This window comes from Aspergillus steynii (genome assembly GCF_002849105.1).
Source record: "Aspergillus steynii IBT 23096 chromosome Unknown P170scaffold_1, whole genome shotgun sequence".
In the NCBI taxonomy this organism is placed as follows: Eukaryota; Fungi; Ascomycota; class Eurotiomycetes; order Eurotiales; family Aspergillaceae; genus Aspergillus; species Aspergillus steynii.
This window is the reverse complement of record NW_020194398.1, coordinates 3084482-3103161: the sequence shown is the minus strand read 5'-3', so window position 1 is coordinate 3103161 and position 18680 is coordinate 3084482. Positions and strand designations below refer to the sequence as shown.

The window sequence follows — 18680 nt, the reverse complement described above, 5'->3', positions numbered from 1 at the left end:
CGTAAAAGTTGCTGTCACATGACCCTATAATCGGGACTAGCGTGGGGTGGACGACCTGTCTGAAAGAAAGGGGGTTGGCATTACAGGAAACATCTAACAAGTCACTCATCATTCCCTTTATTCAAAGGAAAAGCTAGCAATAATTTTAGAGAGTCTGAGGACTGCTGCGCAAGCTTATATATCCATTTCGGGCGCCCAGGTTCGTTGGCATTTCCAACGCAGATGGACGAAGAAGAGTCGCAATCGTTTCCAGTCGATAGCGGACAAAGCCCCCTCGTTTCGAAGCGCACGACCCCTGAAGAGCCGAATGCTGCCCCCAATGCCAAAAGAACCAAAAGTTTTCACGACGGGGAGACACCGCCGACCATAAAACCTCCCGCGATAACCCGAATTGTTCCCTTTCCAGAGAAAGTATGCTCAGTCCTTGAAATGACTTGAAGCCCTCTGACTCTTTTAAAGCCTGCAGTTGTAGAAGAACGGAACGGCGAGATAGAATTCTGGACTGTTAATAATGATGGCTCTACAGAGAGTACAGTTATCCTGACAGGTCTCAAAAACCTGTTCCAGAAGCAGCTACCGAAGATGCCCAAAGATTACATCTCCCGTCTCGTCTATGATCGTACTCACTTGTCTTTGGCCATCGTAAAAACGCCGCTAGAAGTTATTGGCGGAATTACATTTCGAGAAGTCCGACACCGCAAGTTCGCTGAAATCGTGTTCTGTGCGGTCTCATCGGACCAGCAGGTGAAGGGATACGGAGCGCATCTTATGGCTCACTTAAAGGACTATGTCAAAGCCACATCCCCCGTGATGCATTTTCTGACTTACGCGGATAACTACGCTACGGGGTATTTCCAAAAACAAGGGTTTACCAAAGAGATTACGCTTGACAGGTCCATCTGGATGGGCTATATCAAGGATTATGAAGGCGGCACACTCATGCAATGCTCTATGGTTCCCCGAATGCGGTATCTCGAAGTTGGTCGTATGCTTCTGAAGCAGAAGGAAACTGTTCTAGCTAAACTGCGCCCCTTGAGCAGAAATCACATCATACATCCGCCGCCTCAGCAATGGGCTAAAGGCGTCATCACTCTGATTGATCCACTCTCTATTCCTGCCATTCGAGCTACTGGATGGTCTCCGGACATGGACAAGCTAGCACGGGAACCACGCCATGGGCCTCATTTTAACGAACTTCGACGCTTTCTCAGCCAAATTCAAGCCCACAAACAAGCATGGCCCTTCCTCTCTCCAGTTGACAAAGACGAGGTCCCGGATTATTACAAATTCATTGAATCTCCAATGGACTTGTCCACCATGGAACAAAAATTGGAGAATGATTCCTATTCTGCCCCGAAAGACCTTGTCAATGATCTCAAGTTGATCTTTAGCAATTGTCGGAAGTATAATGATGCAACAACGCCATATGCCAAGTGCGCGGTCAAACTGGAGAAATATATGTATTCTCTAATCAAAGAGATACCAGAGTGGTTTGACTTACTGGAAGAATGACGCCAACGCATTAATTATTCTCTTAAAGTTCAGCCTACTGCTAAGCAAAATGAGTGTTTTGTAAGTTTGAAGACCGTATTGGGCGATTTATTTTAAGGTGCTATGGATAGAAATGCTAGAAGTTTCCACGTGCATATTTCCGACTTGGTGAGGTCGGCATATCTCCGATCGTCAGGTACTGCACACCGTACCGAGCGACTATACAAGGGTACCAAGCCTACCCCATTTGCAGTTCAATATTGCGGGCAGGTCCCGTTCTGCGAGTCCGTGCTCTGTGGCGGCTGCCTTTTGTCCAGGTGACCTTGAGAACCCAGCATGTCTCCATTCGGTTCAGGGGCTGAGTTTTGAATCTACTCAAACAAAGGGTGTATCATTAGTTAAGGACACATCATAGGGGCTGTTAGGCAAGGCAGTCTAACTATGAACTGTGTACTCCGTAGGTCGTCGAATGCTCTCAGAGAACGCCGGAACGAGCTACCGCAGACATTAGAATCAGGGAAACAGCTGATTCTTGAAGTGCGGGGTCTAGAACACATCAGAATCTTCCACTCGAACTCGGGAATTCCCCGCGGCAGTTTAATTTAGTTTTCCCGACCTGAAGACAACAAAACCGCTGAATCTGGCCATTCAGATTACAGTCAACAGCTGTTGTGTGGGCCGGAGGGAGTAGGAGTAATCCTCGTTGGACAATTCCCAGTACCAGTTGTCCCTGGCTAGTGCATCTCTTGATAACGGATATTCATCTGGCTTCCGCGCGACAGTGAAAAAGGTAAGACGGCAGGAGGGACGCCAGGGTGTCGTGGGAGAGAAAAACCGGGGCCGAGCTCCCCGGAAGTTCCCAATCGGGTAAGTAGCTTTCCATGACACTTCATCGATTTTGTGGTTCCATGCCCCCGGATCGAGGACGCCACTTTTTCAATGTCCAAAAAATTCTGAAGGTCACACGGTACTCTTGCGGATCGGCCCCGGAATGTCGATCAGATAAACGTACCCCTGGATTTGCCCAAACATGGCGGGATCCAACAGATACATACTACCGGTGTTAGTTGTACAGCAAGTTGTACAGCGTTGCTCTTGTTGGGGTGGAACGCCTGATACATGTGCTGACTGAGCTTGCCATCCAGCATCCATGGTTCCGCGGTTGTTTTTGATGCTCCGAACTGTGTCTATACTTCAGATCTATATTTAGGCCATGCTTACTAGCAGTAAGACATCTGGGCGATTTCCGGTCATAGTAATCTTCAACGGGCTACTCTACTTTCCCCAATCTCTAATCGACATACAAACACTGTTAAGCAATTCAAAAACACGCCGGATATATAGTAGTCCCCGGTTCTCGAACGATCGATACGGACAGCGCAGGAAACCCAGCCACACTTGAAAAAAAAAAAAAAAAAAAAAAAAAAAAAACCCGCCGAACCGGAATGGAATTGGCCAATGAAGCCAAGGGCAAATGATAAGCTTACCGGGATGGTTTTAGCACAGGAACGAATTGAAAATCCAGAGTCCAGACAGTCGGTGATTGGTAAGAGGAAGGGCCATGACACCGCCCTTCCCCCCCCTAGCGGTCGTCCTACCGGGGTCATATCCAATAGACCGACGACGGATTGGCCGGATGGATCTCCGAGGGGCCCCGTGATCATGAAGGGCTTGCCATCGAATCTTCGACCGGCATGAAATGCCCTTCCAGAACCGCCTGGGCGGAGACCCCCGTGACCTGCAGCATCCGCATATCCGCTCTTAGCGTCCTCCGCGCGCCGAGCCCGGATTTGCCCCCGTCCCCCGGATTGCCGAATCGGGCAAGCCGGGCATCTGCCACCGGACCGTCCACTGCGGCCACGCCTGCCCTGATTTTGCCTGGTAATTTTGGCATCCTCAGTCTCTGGAAGGCGGAGGGTATCGCCCAGTAATGAGCTCAACCGGCAGTCATTCTTTCATCACCGTCACCGCGAGTGCAAATGGGATTCCCTTCCATCGTACTTTTGATCAGAGCAGTTCTTGTCATCCTGGTATTCGTTATGGATTACGTCGAATCTCGCCAGAAGAACTGTCCAGAATGGCCATGACAGGGAAAACTAGGTAAAAGACTGCCAGTCCATGAATCTATGAATAGATACCTAGTAGTGATGGCAGTGCAAAGACCGTGGTAGGGTCGAATTCCATCCACCCATTTCCTCCCTGTTGCCACGAGCAGAGGCCAGCACTCGCTGGGTCCAGACCGAATCCGCCCTCGCAGTGGTCCTTTCTTGGGCGGCGGCCCTAGTTGGGTTCGTTTCTGTTTCCATGAGTCCTCATGACCTTTTCCCCGGAGAGCTAGTACCACCTGGCCCTTGGGGGAACGCCTCTCCATATTCCATGTTCAAATATTTAAGAACCCTCCTCGTCCGAGGGATTGGTCTCGTTGCTATCATCAATTGAATCTCTCATCAAAGCATTCATTCATCTTGACTCAGATATCTCTGGTGAATTGAACCACGTCGGATCTTCTGCTCTTTCTGAACCCTCTACTTCTTCCTTATCTTCTCTATCTACCAAGTTCTTTGGTCATATACTTCCCATATCATAATGTCTGTTTCTATTGAGACCAGTGACTTTGCTCCCGCCCCTGTCGCCGTACAGGACGGTCCTTGCCTTGGATCCAAGACTAGAATGCCCGAGTTCAGCCTGGCTGGAAAGGTCGTTTGTGTCTCGGGAGCAGCCCGCGGTCTTGGTCTGACCCAGGCCGAAGCTCTTTTGGAAGCCGGTGCTAGAGTTTACGCCTTGGACCGGTTGGAGGAACCCGTGAGTGTGACCCCAACCTCTTAGCCTGGTTATACGAGCCCAGAAAAGCCTCTGTGTAACCCCCCATGAAAGACCAACGAATGGTTTCTAACATAGACGCCATTTTAGTCCCCGGAATTCTACGAAATCCAGAAGCGTGCTCGCGAGGAATTGGGCACGGAACTCAACTACCGTCGAATTGATGTCCGGGACACCGAACTACTGAACAACGTCGTCGATTCAATTGGCCAGACCGAAGGTCGCCTGGATGGACTGGTGGCCGCCGCCGGCATTCAGCAGGAGACTCCTGCTCTCGAGTACACCTCTCAGGACGCCAATACGATGTTCGAAGTCAACGTGACTGGCGTGTTCATGACCGCTCAGGCAGTTGCCAAGCAGATGATTCGGTTTGGAAACGGCGGTAGCATTGCGCTGATTGCCAGCATGAGTGGCACCGTTGCCAATCGGGTACGTTCCTCTCATTTCCTCCCTCCCCACGATTCCCTTTCATTTCCACACGGTGCAACAACCCGAGTCTCTTGACTTCCCCGCTTTTCCCTCCCACGCCACCTGCATCTTTATGATGTTCCCCAGGCCCCATTGGCTATTCTTGCAATCACAGCATGCTAACCACAGTCCTCCTATCAGGGTCTCATCTGCCCGGCCTACAACGCCAGCAAAGCCGCCGTGCTCCAGCTCTCGCGCAACCTGGCCATGGAGTGGGGCCCCTACAACATCCGGGTCAACACCATCTCCCCCGGCTACATCGTCACCGCCATGGTCGAGAAGCTGTTCGTCGAGTACCCCGAGCGTCGCGACGAATGGCCCAAGCAGAACATGTTGGGCCGTCTGTCCACCCCCAACGAATACCGCGGCGCCGCCGTTTTCCTGCTCAGCGACGCCAGCACCTTCATGACCGGAAGCGATCTGCGCATGGACGGTGGCCACGCCGCCTGGTAAACGACAAGCATCTAACGGCCATTTCACTTTGCATCGTACTTAATTTTCATCCGGTTTTATTTCCTATTGCATGGCGTCCGGGGGGATAGCGAGCGATCGAGCGTGGTTTCACATTCAGGTTCGAATTTCAAATGGGGGGAACCCATCGTCATGACGTCTGATTTCTCTCATCCTCAGGATTTCATCCCGGGGCGACAAGTGTTTTTTTTCGTGATTTTTTTTCATTCATTTTTTTTCTAGCGCCACCGGCTCGGACTTGGGCAACAAGGGAAGGGGTTGTTTTGGACTTGACCAGGTTTTTCTTTTTTAGACCGTTGCTCTTCACTTCCATGTATCTAGTATCCTACAATATTACCACCTATTATCCAAGATCAAAACTCCCCAACTTCAAACCTAGATGTCGCGTGCATATTCCAGAAATCAGAAGTGGGGAGAGAATGAAGAAAGTGGAGAGGGAGGGGGATTGAGAAAATCCAAACCACCGACCCAAGAACCCAATCATCCCTACTCCTGCACAGCGGAGCACAGACTAGCAAGTAAAGTTACCTAAGGATGCATCATCGGTCCGGTTAGCGTCCGATCTGACAGCGCTGGGGGGTTGGGATCGCACATGACCCCACTCCTATCCCTACTGACGCGTCAAGTAAGACAGGGTTCTTGGGTTATACATTGCCTCCGTCTAATGTACATGGACTGGGTGGTATAAGGGTGAATGGAGGTAATTATCTGAGGTAATACGAGAGTACACCTGAAATGACTACAGAAAATAAATCAACATAAAACCACACCCCTACAAGTGAACGCGAGTACAAGCGCGAGTATAAGTGTGAGTGTCAGCCAAGCCAAACCAACCAACCCAGCCCAAAACAACACCTACCTGGATATCTTACCTATGGTCCTGACCCATCTCCTCCCAAACACCGGAATTGCCAAAACCACCACAAGAGCCACTCCCCCCGCCCTCCCCAATAAATAAATAAGAGAGGTTCACAACCGCCAAGCCTCCCAAATCCGGGGTAGCGAATCCCCCCCACATATTCTTCCCCACTTGTAACGCGAACCCGACCCAAACATTCTACCTGCTACTTGCGCTGTACTTCCCATGATAGGTGGGCGCTTTGTAGGTGACATCAGGGATTCATCACGAGTCGGGGTGCTAGCCTTATTTTACTTAGTAATTTACTTTGGATGGGGTTGTTGGGTTTGAGTGTAGCGGGGGATCCGCAAACAGTCTTGGTGGGACTGGATTGTATTTTATTTTTTTGCTGTTGTCATGGGGTTTTGTTTTTCTGTTCACTATGTAGGTAGTCGGTAGGTTGGGATGTTGATTTGCCCAAGGTCAATACCGTGCTGGGCTGTGGAAATGGGAATTTCTATCGACTGGTAGGAAGCCGTCTGATTGGAATAAATCCGATCTACCTATGGAATGTGTCACTGTCATCGTCTGAGTTGCCCCACTGGCCTGGTAGGATAAATATCATCTGCTTGACTTACCCCGACGAGACTGAAGTGAGCGCAGCGAATATAAAACAATGTTTTGCATATGCCTGTGTAATATAATAGGCAAGTATACGAACACATCCGGGATATCCAGACCGAAACTGGGATGCTGATTGGAAGATGTCTTTCCAACACCATTGCCCTTTTAGGCCATCTACATACCGTGTAGGGTTGGTCTGGAGCCAATGTTCAACTGCACAGAGTCCGTTATAACATAGCCATTTAGAATGGCAGAAGTAGAAGCAAAAAAAGTCTCGTGATGAAAAAAAAAAGAGATAAATCAACATGAATCCCAGAATATGTAGGTAAGATTGATGCCTAACCTCCGGCCCCGTAGGGCACTACAGTATTACCCAAGGCAAGGTTAAGGAATGCAGGGGGTGCTTGTGCGCTTGACTGATTAGGCTAATTGGGCGCATCACCAGGCTAGCCTAGTCTAGTCTACCTTATACTCCGGGATTATCATGATCATTATGATACACAGACCATCAACAACATGGGCATTCAAGACCGATAGGTGAAGATTATAGTTTTATCCGGTCACGCATACACGCAGGTTTATGTAGACTTACTTGCCGGAAGTTCTATACATGCTAGTGTGGAAGGCTGTTCACGTGGGGAGATGCGTTGGCATGCTGTCGGCCAAGGATCCGTCTAGATCGAGTTCTAGCCCTACTTGCCTCGTTGCATCTTGATCTTATGGATGGTGGATGGGCGATTGTCTCGGTTGTCATCGGCTATCTGTTGTTGGGGTGTGGCAGACATTGAAGACAATGGGTTTGTGTTTTGTTTGCCCCATGATACTAACCTAGTGGCTAAATCCTCCACCCCAGTAATAGGTCATGTAGTAAAGCGAGACTAGCATTGTTCAAGTAAGTCCCCACGCCTATATCTAACCTGGTGATCTGGTAATCTAGACTGCCATAACCTATAACCTCAGCAGGTACGATAAGTCCATCTGTGTGCCGAAATATCTGCCCAATTCAACTGCTTGCGTCGAATCAGTCGCGATTGTGTCCATGTCACTTGATCAAGCCCTCATCAGAAGATATCCTGGTTGTCCATTCATCTGGAGTCCGCGGTTTATCGAGGATGTCTGTCGGATTTCCTCTCTGGGCGAGGGTTTCTAGAGTCGGGGGGTTGCGGGTGGAAGGGAAAAGAAGAACGACGAGTGAGAATGACTAGTGATGAAGAAAATGGGCTCGGGTTGCTGGATTGGGAGTAGCTGGAAAGTTTTAGTGTTATGTGGATCAGGCTGGACATGGTGGTTATGGGAGGTTGGGAAAGAAGATGAGTGCTTTTCTCTTTTGGGAATATTGTCAACATGTTGAAGGTCCTTTTGTAAGAGGACCTAAAGTACTCAGACACCGGGTACTTTTGTTGATGACTGAGGTTCAAGGTACGAAACTGGGACCAGACTGAAAGTCCAAGTGAGTTTTGGACCTTTGCACGATTCGTTTTGAACCATTTAGAGCCACGGTTCCTTTGGCATCCGAGATTCTTGTAGTTCCATGCAGTTGTGTCTATCGGTAGTTTGACATGGCAGTCAGTTCAATGCTGATTTTATGTCACAGAGACTGAGACGCCTGATAATTCAGAAGAATCTATAAACATATAAGTACGTTCAAATCATAACCTCATACACAGACAGCCCAGCCCCTCTGCGCACGCAAAAAAGGGTATAAAACATAGAAAAGAAGTTCTCACCCCAGCCTAGAGAAGACATGATCTACAGACAGACCCATCTCCATCGATCCTATAGACGGAGTCTTCCAGCACACTTTCTCACACTTAGAAACCCGATCAAGGCTTCTGATGCAAATTCGACGAATCCAACTCCACATGCGGCTGCGCATACACTGCCCTCCCATACGCCTCCTGCGGATACCCTCCACCCTGGATATACTGCGACTGGGCGACCTGCGGCGCCAGCGCCGCCTCAGCCTGCATGGCGCGTGCCTTCTGTGCCTTACGATATCCCACCCAGACGCCGAACAGGCCCAGCGCGACGCCGCAGACGGGCCCGACCACGGCGCCGGCAATCCAGCCTTTATTAGAGGACGAGTCGGAGCGGGAATCGGAATCGGAATCGGCAGCGCTGGTGCCTGTGCTCGTGCTCGTGCTGCTGACGGTCGCCTGGGGGACGGTTGAGCCGGCGGACGCCGAGAGGCCGGTTGTTGTGGCGGCGGTGGAGGTCGGGAAGGTGGGTAGTTGGCGGTATACGGTGTGGGCGTCCCAGTCGGGCCAGCAGAAGACGTTCTTGACGAAGGGTTCGCCGAACGGGTACGTTTCGTAGACGGTCATGGTGGCGCATTCGCTGGATGTGCCGCTGAGAGGGCGTTAGTGTCTTATATTGGGTGGAGTTTCGTTCTCTGAGGGTATTGTCTCTAGGATGGGGTAAGTATACCATTTGTAGTATGCGCCATTGTCCATATACACCGTGTGATCAAGGCAGGTCGTTGGCATGGGGCATTTTTCGCCTTTGGTGCCGCAGCAGTTGGCGTAGGATCCGGAGGTTGCGAAAGAGGATGTTTTTTCACAGCTGATCGTCTCGGCTGGGAGGGGTATTAGTAGGTAGAATGAAGGCGAGGGATTGAGACGAACTCTGTGTGGCGCCACCCTGAAAATGCACGTAGTATCCGTTAAACCAAGGTGGGTGAGTAGTCGTCGATGTGACGGCGCAACCAATATGAAATGCGGCGATGAGGCCGGTCCACGACCAGTGTTGGCTTTTCGTCATTCTGATACTGTCTTAGGGGATGAGCACCGGAAAATACCCCCAAGGAGTAGGAAATAAGGAATAGAAAAGAGTAAAAATGGATAATCAAAAAGAGGGGAGGGTAGTTCTGGGGGATCAAGGGATAGGCGCCAAGCTGGATAGCAAACATAAAGCTGGAGATGTTCGCTCAGGTATCGGATAAACTGGCCTTGCGAAAACAACTAGGGAAGAAGAAAAATAAAGTGTATAAAAATTTGGGGGCCATGGCTGCGTCTGAGACCCATTATTATTACTAAAAGGTTAGCGGCTTTGACTCGACACATCCCTGCCATACTGGTCAATTCCTGTCGAAGCTTGAAAAGGATCGTCTGAAATGACCCTCCGGCCTCCATAGACCTGTCCTGACGGAGGAGAAACAAGTGCCAATGCTAAGGGCCGTCTATCGGACGATCTCCACGTTGACGAACAAGGGTGCCATGTCTAGCCTGCATTCCTGGACCGAACCTAATGAGATTAACAATGCGAAGACTAGGCGACGAGAGAAGCACGACATAATTGCGTCGATTGACTCGCTCTCCCGAAGCATACGCCTCCATCCACGAGGAGAACATCGTTAAGATCTTAGGGCTTTTGCAGAATAAATATACCTCCAGACCTGATTTCTCCTCACTTGGGTAGAGCCTTAGACCAATGGGGATAGCAAGCCCCAATTAACGGCAATGCGCCCATTGAACCATATTAGGGCCGAGCCGGTCGAACTTAGCGGCCCTGGAGATGAAGGACATGACCAGGCTGGATCAAGATAAAACATTCGACCCCTGTGGTGGATTCAGGGGCTCGCCCCGTGGCGTCCGTAAGCAAATCTAAGAATAAGTCTCAAATTGCCAATGTTTTTGCTCCAAGTGGATCCTCGGATTTTACTGACAGCCCGAGGGAAAGGGAGAACCAAGAAATTCCGCCGAGTAGGTCAATGCTCGAAGACTGGATCAAGTTGGATAGGACTTGAATTTCAGGAGTCCGAGCAAACCCGTAGTTTTTGAGCTCTTTGGTTTGACCTCTCCTTTCCGCAGTCAATGTTCTGCCGGTCTAGGGTATCACGGTGTCACTTGACTCGCCTTGCGGATTGGGCCCTGCCTGTTGCCGTTTGCTCTGCAGCTGGCCTCGGAGTATCTATACACCCATACGCAATCAACGTCGAGTTAACTTCATAGCTTCATATACAAATATTATACAGGAGATGGTCATATAAGTGAGAAGGATAACGCCATGGAAAAGTCCAAAAATGCACAATGCAGCCAACCCAATCAACCGGTCGGTCGGCTGTTTTACAAGAGCTCCGCGACAACTCCCTGCTTCCCCAGTCGATCCACAACACCCTTCTTCAGCCGTAAAATCCTTTCAATCTCCCCCGGTCGGATACCCTGCCGATCGCGCATCGACAGCGCCTGTCGGATCGTCACCGCATCCAGGAACTGCCGTCCCGCAAAGCTCGGCCGGCCGATATTCTCAACTTCGTACTTGGCGATCTTGTTGATCTGTTCACGGGCGTGGTACACCAATAGAGCTGGATTCGATGCCGGGGTGATTGCGGGCTGCGCCGGTCCGCGCTGTTGGGAGGGCTGCGGGGAGAATGTGCTGGTGGGGGAGTATGTCGGGACAGGATTGACGGGTCCGATGCTGCGGAGGGAGGCGGCGAAATCAGGATCACGGCCGTCCATATCGATGGCTGTTTAAGAATTGGCATGCATGGTTAGTGTCTGAGTTGAGGGGTTCAAGCAGTACCTCGTTCCGCCGTCGCTTTCGGGATCCCGCGGTGTGGCATGATCGAAGCAAATGAGTGGATGGGTGATATGACATACCGTTGGATTTCACCAAAGATGGCTGTTCCTTGGAGTGATACGTCGGTCCAGCATGACTCGTCTCCGGTGCCCTGTGAGTCTTCGGTGGCGGCGTTGGAGCGGAGGAGGGAGCGGAGGTCGTAGGAGAAGGTTGCTTCGGATACTGACGTCGCGAGGCAGCCTGAGCGGCTGACCTCACGGGTTTCGACGATGAGGCACCCATTGCGCACTTTTGCCTATCGTTCTGGATGCGAGGGGTGGTGCAACAGGAAAAGACTAGGCTTGCTGAACAGTTGAAGACTGCACCTCGGAGAAGCTCCTCCATCTTCTGCAGAGCAGCCGCCACGCTAGCCTGATTTGGTCGGCGCCGTAGCCGCGCGGGTGACGTCAGGCTCGCCAGAGCGCGGATTTAATTTACATTGGATTATCAAGCTAGAAGTTTTCATTTGATTCATAGAATTGCTACAGATATTCATCTTGATTGGTTCGTCTGCTACATTTTCTATACATGTGCAGACATAGAGACTCGTACATGAAGAGGTATCGCGCAAGACAGCTGCGAAAGTGACAGTTCCAACGAACTGCCGGCAAATTCAGTACCGGACGAATTTACCGAAGACCCGCCAGGCGTCGGCCCTGGACCTCGCCCAGCGCACGGCTGCCGCTGACGAAGGCAACCGTGCCGACCGTGGCGACGGCAGGAAGAATCTGGAAGAGGTTCCAGGAAGTATAGTACAGGAAGAAGATCCCTTCGAGCGAGACAAGCGATGCAAGGAACACGGCGTGAGGAATAGGAGCGGATTTCAGAGCGGTGGGAAGATGGCTGACATTGGCGCCGAGGAAAAGCCACTAACAGAAAGTCAGTCAGATTGCGCCCAGCAACTATACCAGAAACCAAAGCGATACTCACCAAAACAGCCAGAACGGGGAAAGCAGCAAGCACAGTGCCAACGAAGGCAAGCGTGATCACAACGGGAGGGCTTTGCGGGTCGCCATTGAAGATGTGGTGAATCTCAGGAAGCTTGCCATATCTCGAGGTCTCGACCGTAGGGACCGGCACATCAGGGTCGCGAGTCACTAGTAGAGGGAACGCGGCGCCGTTGTATGCTTCAGAGTTACCAAACGAACCGACAAGGAATCTCGCGTCGAGGGGTTCGGAAGCCGAAAGGAATTGGATGGGGAGGTCCTTCTGAGTCTAAAGCGATGCTTAGCTGCCATTCAATCACGCGGCATTGTTCCACCCTGACTTACCAGCTCCAGTCTCGACTTGCCATTTTCTTTCACATTGAACGGATACGAAATGTCAAGGCCAGTCTCAGGGTCTTGAAGGAAAAGGAACACTTGATGGGCGCGTTTCGCGGAGCGGCCTTCCTGAGCTGTCAGGGTGACTTTTAGGGTGTCCGCGCCGCCGAGCGAGACCGGTTTGGTGAGGGCCTTGTTGTCGGGAATGCTATCAATTGGAGTGTAATGGTTAGTTTCGGAGATAAATCAAGTAGAATAGCTACAATATCAGAAGACATTGACTTACTCGTCCTTGGACCCCGAACCAACCCCGGCGCCCTTGGTGTGAACTGACACGGTGGCATCAGTAAATCCCCAAGAAGCCGCCCCGGTCGGAACTGCGGTCGAAGCCAGCAGACCGAGCTGGAGGAGGGTGTGCCAAAGCTGCATTTTGACGGGGAGGGGGAGAAGCAAGGGAAAGGAAGAGACGATAGAAACCAAACGAGGGATCCGGGCGATTGCGACCAAACAAGAGGATCCGGAAGTTCGACCGCTTTAGATGCGGAAGAAGCGCTAAGATAAGCGCCCGCGGCTTTGGGGCAAGCGGCGGTCCAGTGACCGGCCACCCGCCTTCGCAAGCCCTAATTTCCCGGCATCTTCAAGTCGGCCTGCCAAACAATTCTGCCTCGCTCCTCGACCGGTTAGACGGCTTTCCCTTTCACTGCGACGCCCCGTTAGATCCTCGATCGGCTAGATAGTCGCCTTCGCCTTGCCACAAAATGTCCGAGATCGCCCTCGTTTTGCCCTGGGAGTAACCCTGCGCCTGCGAAGTTCATCCTGACGTTCCGACTCGCTCGCCTTCCGCTTCACCGAACGGGCCACGCTGTGATTTCAGTCCCTACGTGCTGCGCTGGAGGTTTTCTGGTCACAATAGCCACTGGTAATAGGAGCTACAGGTATGTGTGAATACTGTGGTGCTTGCGATCGCCCCTTGTCCTTGCTTGCGTCATACCTTTTGTCGCTGACGGGAGTTCTCACTCCTGTTTTGTCCTCCATTCCCGAGTCGGCCGACCTCGTTTGGTTCACTAGCTAACAGTGAAGCGCATATTGACAGGAAACCTCCGTAACCCGAATAAAGTCCAGCACCATTCACCTTGAGATAAGGAATCGGTTCAGGCGGGAAGTCGGAAGAAGGAAGAGGAAGAAGAGGTTGGCTGACGTTGGCCTACCATTTCCCTCATCCGCCGAGCCGTACAACTTGCAAGTCTGGGTGCTGGAATCAGTTGATAGTGGAAGTTTCCCATAGTTTTCCCAGAGAAACAAATATCAGACGAGGGATCTGTAGCTATCACATGCCGGACAAAAGTAAGAAGGCCCTTGTTGCGCCCAATCGTTGCGCTGGGAGGTGGTTAGGGCTTGGAGTATAGGGTTGCCCTGATCAAGCCTCTGTCACTTCTCCCACGGAACAACCCTCCAAATTGCAGTGAATGCTGATAGTCTGTCAGTGGTTGGAAGAGCTTCTGTTACTCGGGAACCGGGGTCTCCCGCCATTTCCCTCGTCGAGCCCTCTGCCTCAGTCAGTATTTCTTCTTCCTCTTCCTCCTCCCACCCACCACAACTTTCCTAACCCTCACCACCTCAGAATCAAAACAAACGCAGTTCTTCTCGTGCATCTCGCAGATCAACCAGATTTCCTGATCTTCATCTTTCTAATCTTTCTAATCCTTCTAATACTTCCTCTAATCCATCTCGCTCATCTTATTCTCTCCCCACCACTCCCATCCACTCTTCCTTTGAAGAAACCCTGCCCTCGACGAAACGTCGACGGAGACGAGGGTCATTGTCCTACGAGAGCAACAAATCCCTTAATCTTGCAGAAAGCAAGAATCTTCCTTCTGGCTTAGCCAAACCTTTTGATCCTTCTCAGAAAAGTGACCTAAATCCAAATCCTCATTCTGACAAGCTGAGCACAGAAGCTCCAGCAGTAAGTCTTTCCCTGATTCCCATGGCAATAGTAGCCCTCTTGTCTCGACCGGAAATTCATATGTCTGCAGTCTCAGTCTACAGATACTCAAGAGAATAATCGAAATCAAGATCTTCATCCCGACAAGCTGAGCGACGAAGCTCAAATAGTAAGTGAAGCCTTTCTTTGGCGATTCTCGGTCGCTCATCGATTCGATGGACTGAGAACTAATCTGTATGCAGTCTCCATCTACAGATACTCGAAAGAGTAATCAAGACCAAGGTCCTCATTCTGACAAGCTGAGTAACGAAGCTCAAGCAGTAAGTTATTGTCCGTAGATCACATGGCCATCGACTGGAGATTAACCCACTTGCAGGATCTCTCTACAAACACTCAGAAGAGTAGTCGAAATCAAACCCCTCAACCCGACAAGCTGAGTGGCGAAGCTCAAGCAGTAAGTCATTCTCTGATTCCCATGGTCATTGAATGGAAACTAATCTGTCTGCAGGACAAATCTACAGATACTCAGAGGAGTAATCAAAACCGAAACTCCCAATCCGACAAACTGAGCAGCGAAGCTCAAACAGTAAGTTGTTCTCCATGACTCCCATGGCCTTCATGAATTGGAATCTAACAGCCTTCAGTCTCAAACTACTCTGCACTCGTTCTTGCTGAAGAATCCGCAAGATCGACGCAAGTCGTTGGCATCCCAAGCCGACTTGACTGATTCAAATAAATCTGATTCTAATACCTCCACTCACGATTCTTCTCTCTCCGGCAAACGCAAGACGCGAAGGTCTATGCCAGCCAAAAAGAACGGAACTGTCAACCAGGATTCCAAGCCCCAGCGTACTGCTGCTTCTTCTCGTGCCTCTACCCCGCAGTCCACCAGGCCCGACCGTAAGTCGAAGAGCAAAGCCCAGCAAACTGCAAACTCCTCTACAGCCATGCCTGGCACTCCTCTTGCTGGCTCCGAGTCCACTCCGACCGCCAGTTCGGTCGCGAAGTTGGGCAAAGACAAGCCCGTCACGCCCGGCCCGTCACGTGGCTTCACCCCCATCAATTCCACTCGCCGCACTCGTAAGTCCGTCGCCGATCAGGCCAGCCAAATGCATGATCCATCCACTGCCGTTGGAGATGCCATGGAAATTGATTCCAACTCCTCTGCCATTGGAAGTTCCGTCAGGAACAGCTCTCGTGCCAGCCGGCGCCCAATGAGCAACACCATCACTCTGAACGTGGGTCGCAAGGCGCTGGAGTCGGTTCTGCCGGCCGCGCTGGACACCACTGGATCCTCTTACGACCATGAGATCGCTGAAAGCGTGGAGGCTACTCCTCTCCATGTCTACGAAGAGGACTTTGGCGATGACTACCATTTTGATTACACCTCTGAGATGTACGGTCATAACTTTGGTCTTGATGGTCAAGTCGACGGTCCCACCTCTCCAACCAGCTTTGCAACAAGCACTTCTGCCGGTGCGCGCACTTCAGGACGCGCTAGAAAGCCTACCATGCGGGCCATGGAATCAATGGAATCTGAGCGTCGCTTCCAGCGCAAGAGAACCAGGACTCCCGCGGCCAAGGAGGAGCCCGCCAGCACCGGCAACGGTATTGACGTGGCTGATGCCAACGCCAAACCAACCGATGCCAATAGTGATCAGGCCGACACCCATCAGAGCAAGAAGAGAAAGAAGAAGCATCCCACAGACGATGAATCTGGCCCTGCTGTCGTCCCAGCTCATCCCACCCCCGCTCCTTCTGCCAGAGCCCAATCTGTTGCATCCCCTTCTGCTCCAACCCTTCCTCCTTCGGTTCGCTCGCAATCAACCCCGGCCCCAACTCAATCCGCTTTTGCTCGCCCGGCTTCAACTGCCTCGCCGATTCACCCCGCCTTGATCCCCCCTGTCCCCGCAGCCCTTGCCCATGCAACTTACAACCCTGCGCCCTATGCTCCCGTCTCACTGACTGGCTTGTCGACCGAACGAGCGGATGTCTTCATGAGGCTCATCAGCGTGACCGACCATGTCCTGATTGCAAACGCTGACGCTGAAGAAGCCGACGACGACAAGTTCCTCGCGGGGTTGCGTCGTGCGTTTGAACAAGCGCACGATATCAACCCCTCACCAGAGACACCGGGCAACAATGCCCCGGAGCAAAAGTCTGGCGAGACTTTGCCCTGCGAGGACAAGGCCGAGGCTGAAAATCTCGCAAAGAAAGCAGCCCTCAAGGCCAAGCTGGCCCGAGCCAGGGCCGGCAAGGCCAAATCTCGCAAGGCAAAGGCTCGCAAGTCCAAGTTGGCCAAGGCATCCTCCACCAAGCCCAAAGAGGATGCCTTGGCCGACGGCGCAAGGGCCAAAGGGGGGGAAGACAAAAAAGGGGGGAAAAGTAGGCATCCCCAATCCCAGTCCTCCGGACTAAGGACTGACAAAGATGGTTGGGTTTACACAGGAGATACCAATGAGTTCGGCGAGGAGGTGGTGGTAGTCTCCACAGGCTACCACTGGTACCGCCCCAACAACACCTACGGGGACGGGGGGCTCCCCCAGCCCCCCGTCCGCTTGAAGTCGGACGAGCAAGCGCAGAGAGATCGGATCTTCGGGTTCCCTCCCCGCATGGGGGAACGGAATCTCCCCCGTGCCTTCAGCGCGCCCTTCTCTGTCGAGAACATCGACGAAGAAAAAGCCAAGATTCGGGCGCGCGAAGAGGCCCGGCTGCGGCACATCCCGGTGGACCGCCATATGTCCACCTCGGAAATCCGGGGACTCATTCAGGAGCACGACTCGGCAGGCGCCCCGAACCCACCCACCAACGAAAAAGCCACTAGATCCTCTCGCAAGAGGAGGCACGTTGAAGGGTTCGGGGTGCCGGCCGAGTCACCCCAGCGCCGCAGTCGGGTCCGGGGAGGGAACTCGGAGGTCGAGGTTGGGCCTGGCCGGCCTGAGCCAGCAGCCCCCAGTGCGCCGGCCAGGCCCAACCTCATTTTAAAGATGCCTCGCCCGGCTGCCCACGACGCCAAAGACACCAAAAAGCGTCCTTCCGAGGAGGCTAGTGGGCAGCCGGGCAAGGCCAAAAGGCAGAAGGCCCATCAAGAGGCCTCCGGCGGCGAAGGGCAGGGTCAGCCCACCGAGCCCACGCGGCTGACCCTGTCCTTCAAGAAGAAACAGCCAACGCTAAAGCTTCGACAGCCTGCCACCCCCAAACAGAGCAACACCAGCGAGGGGGTGGCAGAGGACGCCGCCACTCCGGAGAACCCTCCGCCGGCCTCTCCTGGGCAAGGATCCTCATCTCGGCCTCGGCGCCGCGCTGCGGCAGCCTTGATGGCTGAATTTGAAAACCATGCCCAGGAGAGGGCCCGGCGTGCGAATGCACGCAAAAAGAGGGTGGAGGGGTCTCCGGAGGAGGCCCAGTGATGGGCCTTCTGCCTTATTTTTTTTTTAATAAGAAAAATGGTTACATTTTCAAATTTTCATTCTTTCTTTTTGCCTGTTTGATTTATCTTGTTCATTTCGGGTCTATGACTTGGGCGTTTCAAGGCGGCTCCTTGGAGCATTCTGTTTGTTTAAGCATAGCGAGAAAGTCTGGGTTGGCGTTCTGTTCTATTTTCTCTTTTTCTTCTTTGTATTTCTTACTTTTTTTTGTCGATCGTCCGTTTTCATCTTCCTTTTCTTTCTACGACCAGCTCCTCGTTGATCACCCGGTGATCGGGCTGGGTTTATCTACTCGGCCCTCCCGGATGATCAACGAGTCGAGCAGCACAACCGTTGATGGGCAAATCTTCAACAAGAAAAACGAACAGAAAAAAAGGTCAAACAACCAACAACTCAAAAACAAAATCAACGCCATGGGGAATCAAAAAACGAAAGAAAGAATCAAAAAGACTAGAAAAGGCCCCGTCAAGGTCGGGAAAGAATCGAAAGAGGATGAAAGGTGACGACAACAAATACTCTAATCTCCTGTACTCTATTTGTTTTTATTCGGGCTCGTTATTACCTTCGTTTTTCTTTTTTTCTTGCATCACCAAGGTATGTATCAATCCTGTTCTTTCTTTCAGTTCTCGTGTGTATGTACTATGATTTTGTTTTCGTTCGTTTCCCTCTCGCTGCGAGGGCATATTAGCTAGGAAAGGCATGTAAATCTACCGATTATTGATAAACCTATACCCTTAGACGAATGCCCTTGTAAGAAATCATCTGCCCGGCTGTGTCGT

At 51.7% G+C, this 18680-nt stretch overlaps 6 protein-coding genes across 6 annotated transcripts; 3 read left to right on the top strand and 3 right to left on the bottom strand.

Annotated features, from left to right (window-relative positions):
* The first annotated feature begins 94 nt into the window (after positions 1–94).
* P170DRAFT_398326 (bromodomain-containing protein) lies at positions 95–1540 on the top strand. The gene is made up of 2 exons (XM_024846220.1): positions 95–411; positions 460–1540. Exons 1-2 carry the CDS (start codon positions 223–225, stop codon positions 1510–1512), a joined length of 1242 nt encoding a protein of 413 aa, XP_024709937.1. The 5' UTR covers positions 95–222; the 3' UTR covers positions 1513–1540.
* Positions 1541–3654: 2114 nt separating this feature from the next.
* On the top strand, positions 3655–5603 carry P170DRAFT_432264 (putative short chain dehydrogenase). Its single transcript, XM_024848225.1, has 3 exons — positions 3655–4293; positions 4402–4740; positions 4921–5603. Exons 1-3 carry the CDS (start codon positions 4078–4080, stop codon positions 5230–5232), a joined length of 867 nt encoding a protein of 288 aa, XP_024709936.1. The 5' UTR covers positions 3655–4077; the 3' UTR covers positions 5233–5603.
* A 2932-nt stretch (positions 5604–8535) lies between these two features.
* Positions 8536–9472, bottom strand: P170DRAFT_470087 (uncharacterized protein; the record flags this gene model as incomplete). The annotated part of the gene is made up of 3 exons (XM_024852708.1): positions 8536–9061; positions 9140–9287; positions 9337–9472. 3 exons carry the CDS (start codon positions 9470–9472, stop codon positions 8536–8538), a joined length of 810 nt encoding a protein of 269 aa, XP_024709935.1.
* Positions 9473–10623: 1151 nt separating this feature from the next.
* P170DRAFT_505365 (uncharacterized protein) lies at positions 10624–11575 on the bottom strand. The gene is made up of 2 exons (XM_024854280.1): positions 11311–11575; positions 10624–11177 (listed from the first exon to the last, which is right to left on the bottom strand). The coding sequence occupies exons 1-2, from the start codon at positions 11510–11512 to the stop codon at positions 10777–10779; spliced, it is 603 nt and encodes a 200-aa protein (XP_024709934.1). The 5' UTR covers positions 11513–11575; the 3' UTR covers positions 10624–10776.
* A 179-nt stretch (positions 11576–11754) lies between these two features.
* Positions 11755–13043, bottom strand: P170DRAFT_460720 (putative oligosaccharyltransferase subunit ribophorin II). The gene is made up of 4 exons (XM_024851962.1): positions 12818–13043; positions 12541–12739; positions 12200–12484; positions 11755–12138 (listed from the first exon to the last, which is right to left on the bottom strand). Exons 1-4 carry the CDS (start codon positions 12958–12960, stop codon positions 11899–11901), a joined length of 867 nt encoding a protein of 288 aa, XP_024709933.1. The 5' UTR covers positions 12961–13043; the 3' UTR covers positions 11755–11898.
* Positions 13044–14816: 1773 nt separating this feature from the next.
* On the top strand, positions 14817–17883 carry P170DRAFT_421304 (putative GPI-anchored cell surface glycoprotein; the record flags this gene model as incomplete). The annotated part of the gene is made up of 4 exons (XM_024847349.1): positions 14817–14927; positions 14982–15059; positions 15118–15373; positions 15419–17883. The coding sequence occupies 4 exons, from the start codon at positions 14817–14819 to the stop codon at positions 17881–17883; spliced, it is 2910 nt and encodes a 969-aa protein (XP_024709932.1).
* Between the last annotated feature and the right edge of the window lie 797 nt (positions 17884–18680).

Coding starts and splice junctions, on each gene's coding strand:
- P170DRAFT_398326 (XM_024846220.1), top strand. CDS start 223: ATGGACGAAGAAGAGTCGCAATCGTTTCCAGTCGATAGCGGACAAAGC. Junction 412..459: donor TTGTTCCCTTTCCAGAGAAA/GTATGCTCAGTC, acceptor ACTCTTTTAAAG/CCTGCAGTTGTAGAAGAACG.
- P170DRAFT_432264 (XM_024848225.1), top strand. CDS start 4,078: ATGTCTGTTTCTATTGAGACCAGTGACTTTGCTCCCGCCCCTGTCGCC. Junction 4,294..4,401: donor TGGACCGGTTGGAGGAACCC/GTGAGTGTGACC, acceptor ACGCCATTTTAG/TCCCCGGAATTCTACGAAAT. Junction 4,741..4,920: donor GTGGCACCGTTGCCAATCGG/GTACGTTCCTCT, acceptor TCCTCCTATCAG/GGTCTCATCTGCCCGGCCTA.
- P170DRAFT_505365 (XM_024854280.1), bottom strand. CDS start 11,512: ATGGGTGCCTCATCGTCGAAACCCGTGAGGTCAGCCGCTCAGGCTGCC. Junction 11,178..11,310: donor ATCTTTGGTGAAATCCAACG/GTATGTCATATC, acceptor ATTCTTAAACAG/CCATCGATATGGACGGCCGT.
- P170DRAFT_460720 (XM_024851962.1), bottom strand. CDS start 12,960: ATGCAGCTTTGGCACACCCTCCTCCAGCTCGGTCTGCTGGCTTCGACC. Junction 12,485..12,540: donor GCAAGTCGAGACTGGAGCTG/GTAAGTCAGGGT, acceptor GCATCGCTTTAG/ACTCAGAAGGACCTCCCCAT. Junction 12,139..12,199: donor TCCCCGTTCTGGCTGTTTTG/GTGAGTATCGCT, acceptor ACTTTCTGTTAG/TGGCTTTTCCTCGGCGCCAA.